This window comes from Myotis lucifugus, unplaced genomic scaffold, assembly GCF_000147115.1.
Source record: "Myotis lucifugus unplaced genomic scaffold, Myoluc2.0 scaffold_45, whole genome shotgun sequence".
NCBI classification, from domain to species: domain Eukaryota; kingdom Metazoa; phylum Chordata; class Mammalia; order Chiroptera; family Vespertilionidae; genus Myotis; species Myotis lucifugus.
This window is the reverse complement of record NW_005871093.1, coordinates 1,038,760-1,046,660: the sequence shown is the minus strand read 5'-3', so window position 1 is coordinate 1,046,660 and position 7,901 is coordinate 1,038,760. Positions and strand designations below refer to the sequence as shown.

At 39.4% G+C, this 7,901-nt stretch overlaps 1 protein-coding gene across 1 annotated transcript in view; it reads right to left on the bottom strand.

The window, feature by feature from the left end:
• Positions 1-7,901, bottom strand: part of LOC102421459 (S-adenosyl-L-methionine-dependent tRNA 4-demethylwyosine synthase) — a 116,869-nt gene that overhangs the window by 60,929 nt on the left and 48,039 nt on the right. Inside the window, exon 9 of the mRNA XM_006088280.3 lies at positions 3,560-3,814. Coding sequence (XP_006088342.1) covers positions 3,560-3,814 — 255 coding nt within the window. The remainder of the gene's footprint in view (positions 1-3,559; positions 3,815-7,901) is intronic.

The window sequence follows — 7,901 nt, the reverse complement described above, 5'->3', positions numbered from 1 at the left end:
TATATATAAATACTCATACATAGATATCTATGACGACTCACGCACACATACACACACATGAGAGGTCTGGTGCACGGATTCGTGCACTAAGCAGGGGGTTGGGGGGGTCCCTCAGCCTGGCCTGCACCCTCTTGCAGTCCGGGATTCCTCTCGCAGTCTGCAGTTCGGGGCTCTCACAGTCTGGGACCCCTCACTCCTTACCACCCACCTGCAGTGGAGGTGGGAGAGGCTCCCAGACCTGCCGCTGCACTCGCCAGCTGAGCCCAGCTTCTGGCTGAGAGGCACTCCCCCTGTGGGAGCACACTGACCACCAGGGGGCAGCTCCTGCATTGAGTGTCTGCCCCTGGTGGTCAGTGCGCATCATAGCAACTGGTCGTTCCACCATTCGATCAATTTGCATATTAGGGTTTTATTATATAAGACATTATTGTCTTCATCTTATATATATATATATATATACACACACACACACATACATACATACATACTAGAGGCCCGGTGCACAAAATTCATGCACTGGAGGGGGGTGGGGGTGGGTGGGGGGGGGTGTTGTCCCTCAGCCCGGCCTGTGCCCTCTCACAGTCTGAGAGCCCTCAGGGTGGTTGGGGGGTGGGGGGGTGTCCGACTGACTAAGCCATCAGTCAGACATCCTTAGCGCTGCTGCAGAGGCAGGAGAGGCTCCCACCACCACCGCTGTGCTTGCCAGCTGTGAGGCTGTGAGGCCGGCTCAGGGCTTCTGTCTGAGCAGCGCTCCCCCTGTGGAAACACAATGACCACCAGGGGGCAGCTCCTGCATTGAACACCTGCCCCCTGGTGGTCAGTGTGCATCATAGCGACCAGTCGTTCTACCATTCAGTCAATTTGCATATTAGCCTTTTATTATATAGGATAATTATTTCAACCATGTTAAAGAATAATGAAAGGAAACACTCAAATTCAGAAAGCAAATACTTCAAAGCACTAAAAATTATTTGTCTGGAAGCTAGAATTATAGATAGTTGTCAGTGAAGGAAAAAAACTGGATTAGCAGAAAACACACACAAAAAGGATTTGAATAATTTAGGAATTTTTCTTTCACTTAAATATTCCCAACTTACTTATAAAATTCAATTCTACATATCATGGTCTATAGCCAGCTTAAGAATAACACTCAGGGCTTATATTTCCAACAAGATAACTAGAAAAGCCTCCCACAAGAAACACATAAACTGATACCTTAGCATAACAGTAGTCTTAGATAGAAAAAATATGAAGACAAAAATGTAGAAAAGCAAATAAACAGAAGGCACAAATCAGAGATTAAGAATAAATGTTTATCAATAATTTATCAATATTTATCAATATCAACAATCACTATAAAGCAATTGAGTGGGTTTAGAAACTGTGGTACATCTACACAATGGAATACTATGCTGCAGTAAAAAAGGAATTCTTACCATTTGCAACAGCATGGTTGGAACTGGAGAGCATTATGCTAAGCAAAATAAGCCAGTCAGAGAAAGATAAATATCACATGATCTCACTCATTTGTGGAATATAATGAACAACATAAACTGATAAACAAAACAGATCCAGAGACAGAGAAGCATCGATCAGACTGTCAAAACTCAGAGGGAAGGTAGGGGAGGGTGGGGGTAAGGGGGAGAGATCAATCAAAGGACTTATATGCATGCATATAGCCTAACCAATGGACATAGACCCAGGGGGGTGAGGGCATGAGTGGGGGGGTTTTGGGGGAAATGGGGGGATAAGGACACATATGTAATACCTTAATCAATAAAGAAAAAAAAAATCACTATAAGACCAACTAAACACCACCAGTTAAAAAACAGATTGTCCAAATTGACTTTTGAAAATCCAGCAATTCTATGCACAGGTGTTTAACCAAGAGAAATGAAAATATTTGTCTACAAAAAACTAATGTCCACAGAAGCTTTATTCATAATTTAGTCAAAACCTTGAAACAACTCAAATAGTACTCAACTGCCGAACCGGTTTGGCTCAGTGGATAGAGCGTCGGCCTGCGGACTGAAGGGTCCCAGGTTCGATTCCGGTCAAGGGCATGTATGTGGGTTGCGGGCACATCCCCAGTGGGGATGTGCAGGAGGCAGCTGATCGATGTTTCTCTCTCATCGATGTTTCTAACTCTCTATCTCTCTCCTTTCCTCTCTGTAAAAAATCAATAAAATATATAAAAAAAAAAAAAACAAAAAAAAACCAAATAGTACTCAACTAGAGGTGCATGGATAAACAAATGGTGGTAAAACCATACAACAGAAAGAAACAAACTATTGATAAGCCTAAAAACATGGATGAATCTCAAAAATATTTTAGTGAGGAAAAATAATAGACATACAAATGCATACTGGGTGATTCATTTTTATATAGTCTATAGAAAAAGCACAGTAATATATATCGTCAAAAAGCAAATCAGAAAATGACTAGAAGTGGGGCACAAGGGAGCTCCAGGATAATGAAAATGTTCTATGTCTTGATTGTAGTCACAGTCACACAGTTATACACATATACCAACATTCATTGAGATGTATATTTTAAATAGGGGTATTTGGTTGTATGTAAATAAAACTTCAAAAAGTTGATTTTTTAAAACTGATCCAGCCAAACACTTGTTTATCAGAAACACGACTAAAATATAAAGACACATAAAGGATGACGTTGCATAAAGGAAGGAAAAAGATCTGGCAATTGTTAGTAACAAAAAAGAAATAGAGTTATATTACAATCAGAAAACACACATTTTAAGGCAACAAACATTACTATGGGTAAAGAGGACTACTAAATAAGGACTACAAAATAATGATAAAACGAACAGTAACAAAGAATAGATTTTATGGCTGTTTTAATATCTGACCATTAAAAATATACTCTTTTCAGGACATATAATAGATTTTTAAAACCTGACTATATACTAAGCAGACAGCATTCCTCAATAAATTTTAAATAATTTGTATTAGAAATCATGTATAAACCATGTAACAATAATACTATTTGGTTGAATGTTAATAACAAAAAATATAACCCCAAAATCTAACTTATGTGCAATTTTTAAAATAAATATTTCTTTGATCCATGAGTTAGAAAGAAGTCATAATGTAAATCAAAAAAATATTCATAATTGAATAATTAACTAATCAAAATCCATGGAATGTAGCTAAAGAATACTTAGAGGGAAATTTACAATTAAAGACTTATAGAGGATTGAATATTAATGAGTTAATGGTCCAATTTAAGTTAGAAAAAGAACAGAGAAACAAAAACAATAGTTAGTAGATTACTGAACAAAAAAATAAAAGTATAATGAAGAGAATATACAAAGCTAAAATCAAGTTATTCAAAAAAACTAAAAAACTTGATAAGCCCCTGATAAAATTTGTCAAGAAAAACAAACATATGCACTAATATATAATATTAGGAATGGAAAAGGGATTGATTACAGGAACATCAAAGCTTTAGGTACATTTGAGTGTCGTGTTGGGCAGAAATTGATTATTACAGATCATTACATATTTGGCCACCATGGCCATTAATTTTAACTTACCGCCAACAGAAGACACATTTATTTGCACATGCTAAGCTCGGGGTGGTTTCCATGCAACGATGGCTTTCAATACCATAGAATGTATGTTTATAGCAACCTCCTCTCCCTCGGAGCATTGACTGTGAATAAAAAACAAATGATAATTTAAATAAAATCCTCAAAGCACAGAAACACCAAGACATCATTTTAAAGAAACCATGTGTTTTATAACCATAAATAGCCCTAATAGCATCTGCACGATGCAGAAAATTAACACTATAGCATTATAGTGTTCTGACAATGATTTGCATTTTCTAAAACCCAATGAAATAAACCTAAGATTCATTAACTCTGAAAGCTCTATAGGAAGGACCATTTATGCTTTTATTTTTCAAATCCGTCCAACTGTCTCAAATAATATCAGTTCAAAAATACTTAATGCAAAGGGATAGATAACACAGTCCTCAGAAAATGCAGAAGCCGGTCATATGAAAGAGTATCTCTGCTTTGAATAAAGGAGGGTGGGTAAGGGAATCCATCCTGGAGCATATTCCATGTCAACTGAACAGTAGAATTTGAACATATTGGGGCAGTTGAGGAGACAAGCCACATGTATAATAAGTAGGTTATTTTAAAAAACAACACTGTTTAATACGTGAGAGGTAAAACCACAACAGTAAGAAAGGGTAATTTGAAGAAATACTGCAGATTAATTAGGGTTGGAGTCACAAGGTATCAAGCTTTAAAAGGTATCATAAGAAAGATTTGTCCAAAAGCTCTGAGTAACATTGGCATGATTTCAGTAAAAGGGAAACTTGTGAGGAGTTTACACAAGAGAAGTCATAATGACAGCCCATAATATCAATGGAGGAGAGGAATAGGGTACTAAAGAGGTACAACCACTGGCCTTCCCGATCAGAGGAGCAAAACAGAGAAAGTCATCTAAGATAAATGAGAGTTTAAGCCTACGTAAATGAAGTATGATGGTATTAACAACAGCAACAACAAACAAGGAGACACAGTTGGGTAGCCTTTATACATATGTATGTGTATACACATTACACATCACACGTCAGTGTACTAATATTATAATGCTGTCCACAATGAAGAAAATTATACATAAAATCTACCAGCTTGATTACTACTAGTATGTCAGTTGATTAGAAAGGACTGATAAAAGGACTTCCCCCTCCATTGCAGTACAGTTGACCCTTGAACAAAATAGGTTTGAAATGTGCAGGTTCACTTAGATGAGAAATTTTTTTTCAATAAATATTGCATAGGTGCTTTCTCTTCCTTATAATTTTATTAATAACTTTTGATTTTCTCTAGCTTATTTTATGGTGAGAATACAGTACATAATACATATAACATACAATATATGTGTTAGTCGACTATTTGTGTTATTGGTAAGGCTTCCAGTAAACAACAGGCTATTAGTAGTTTAAGTTTTGAGGGAGTCAAAAGTTACACGCAGGTTTTTGACTGTCAGGGTCAGGGAACATCCTCCGTGTTGTTCAAGGGTCAAATGTACTTGCATTAAGAGCAAAAAAAGGAGTGAAGGAAGAAAAATATTGTTCAGGATAATGGTGTTTACAAACTCTTCAAAATTTCTAATAAAATATTCAAGAAGGCAAAGAAAACATTCAAATCTTATAAATAGCATTGAAAACTAGAAGTCCACCAAATGCCAAACACAGAGTAATTTCCACTATCATGCCAATGGAGAAACAGTTGAAGACGTGCATATTTTCATTATTTACTGAGTAGTTAATATACCCAAGCATGCTGTGCACATGATGAATAAGACAAAGCCTCCAGTCGCCAGGGTATCCCTCAGTGAAGGAAGGAAGCCTCAGGCCCAGGAAAGCAGATTATTTCTCCGGCCAAGTCACTTGTTACAGGGATAGGGTGGTGGGGAGGGATCTCTATCATTTCATTTTCACTTGGCTACCCTGATATCTTTTGGCAGGAGAGGGAGACTGCATGTCTAGCAGGAAAGGAGAGTACTTGTCCAACTGCTTATTGTTAACAGGGCTCCCAATCGAACCCCTTTCCCAGTGGTACTGCTCTCCCCTGATCTTGTAACAGAGATTCCCCTTCTATATAGGGAAGAATGAGCCTCCCTAGTGGCCATCTGTTGCAAGATCGAGGATCAGGAAACTTGGGGTCAAAGTTGCCTTCTTCTTTAGATGGGAGATATAAGACATCCTGCTGCTCTGTTGTCCTCTTACTGCCTTTTAGAATTCTTGTTTGGTTCCCTTTTGTGTTTTTCATGGTTTAGAATTGTGGGTCTTAGGAAGGTGCAGGGAGAAAAGAGTTTCCAGGGGTCCTCAAACTTTTTAAACAGGGGGCCAGTTCACTGTCCCTCAGACCATTGGAGGGCCGGACTATAGTTTAAAAAAAAAACTATGAACAAATTCCTATGCACAAAGCAGCGGCAAAAACACCCGGCGGGCCGAATGTTTTCGGCGGGCCATAGTTTGAGGACCCCTGGTTTATGCCATCTTGTCCAAACCAGAAGTCCTCAGACATTACATTTTCAAAGAAAGTGCTCCCACATCTGAAAATTAATGGAGGATCAAGGTGGAAAAGGAGAAGACTGGAGAGCAGCACATGCTTAGAATTCATGTTATGAATCGAGAAGGGAAAATATAGCCTCAGATTTGATAATCCATGAATTCTTACCCTCGAGGTAAATAAGAGCTTGAGAAAATACAACTGCAGCCCAGCAGAGCCACAATGAATGAAGGCAAGACACCACTAGGCAGGCTCTATGCACATCAATTGGAAACAGAGGTACAGGGAGAAGAAGGGAGGCATACAATGCTCGATGGGCTCTCTTGAGTGTCTTGAGAGAAGAGGCACTGACTGTCTTTATTCTAGACTCTTCAAAAGGGTTTGTATAGTGAATAGCCTTGGAAGATAGTGTCTCCTCCTGCAGCAAAATGATAGCTATGCTTACTGTCCAATATAATAAAGACGTGTCTCTCAAAGGGAAAGGCCTAGCCGAATTATTCCTAATTATAAAAGATTCATATTCCCTAAGTGTGGGGGTCCACTCCTATAACGTATGTACAGATGTTATCTGGTCCCCACAGTGCTGCTTTATTAGAACTAGGGCTCAAGAACCAGAGAAAATGATGATATTCTGGCTACTGCTATTATTATGAGTAACAAACTGTCCTATCCTCTGCCACTATCCATGAAACTATGGCAGGCTAACTCGTTAGCTTTCAAGTACAGTAAAATTTCAGACTCTTCAATTTTTGACAGGGATGAAGAACTCAGTGCAGAGGTCGATAAACTCCATACAGCCTATGCATCAAATCCAGTCCACTGTCTGTTACTGTAAATAAAGCTTCTTGAGATAGTGTCACTGCTTGCTTGCTTGCTTGCTTTATTATTGATTGATTGATTGATTGTCTATGGCTGCTTTTGTGCTACAATGGCAGAGCTGAGAAACTGCAACTCAGTACAGAAACATATGGCCCACAGGTCTAATGACCCACAAACTTAAAAGAGTCACCATCTGGCCCTTTAGGAAAAAGTTTGCTCACCCTTGACTTAGCTACTTTTTTCATACTGTAGTGCAAAATAAATTCCAAACTGTGTAAACACACACACACACACACACATACACACACACACATGATTTGGGGAAGATGGAGGAGCAAGAAGCACCAGGAATCTGTTCTCCACCTAGGCAACTACACTGTTGGAAACTCTGGGGTCTGTTGAAGGCTTGCAACTTTCAGGGAAAGGCCTAGATGGTTAATATCTGTCAAGTATAGCTTTTAGCACAGTAGGAGCTACCCATACACCACCACCAGACACAAGGCAGGCAGCTGTGTACTTCTTCCTGGAACAGCTTGCACACAGCTTGTGGGAGCTAAGGTAGGTAAAAATGACCCTGTCCTCCAATATTGGGGATCTGCACTCTGATTTCTGATTGCTGCTTCTAATCACAGAGGTGCAGACAAAGAAGTGGGCAAATGTTGTTGCACCTCCTCCCATTTTTGCAAGCCCTCCCTCTCCATCTGCCGTGACTTCCAGAAGATTTAAAAGGACACTCCCTCTTCTTAATTGTCCTTCATTTGTTGTTTTCTCCTTTCAGGAGCTTCACATTAAAGACTAGAACATTCTGCCCTAGCCGGTTTGGCTCAGTGAATGGAGCGTTGGCCTGCAGAATGAAGGGTCCGGGTTCGATTCCGATCAAGGGCACATGCCTAGGTTGCGGGCTTGATCCCCAGTAGGGGGCATGCAGGAGGCAACCAATCGATGGTTCTCTCTCATCATTGATGCTTCTGTCCCTCTCCCTTCCTCTCTGAGCTTGATAAAATATTTTTTTAAAAAAAGACTA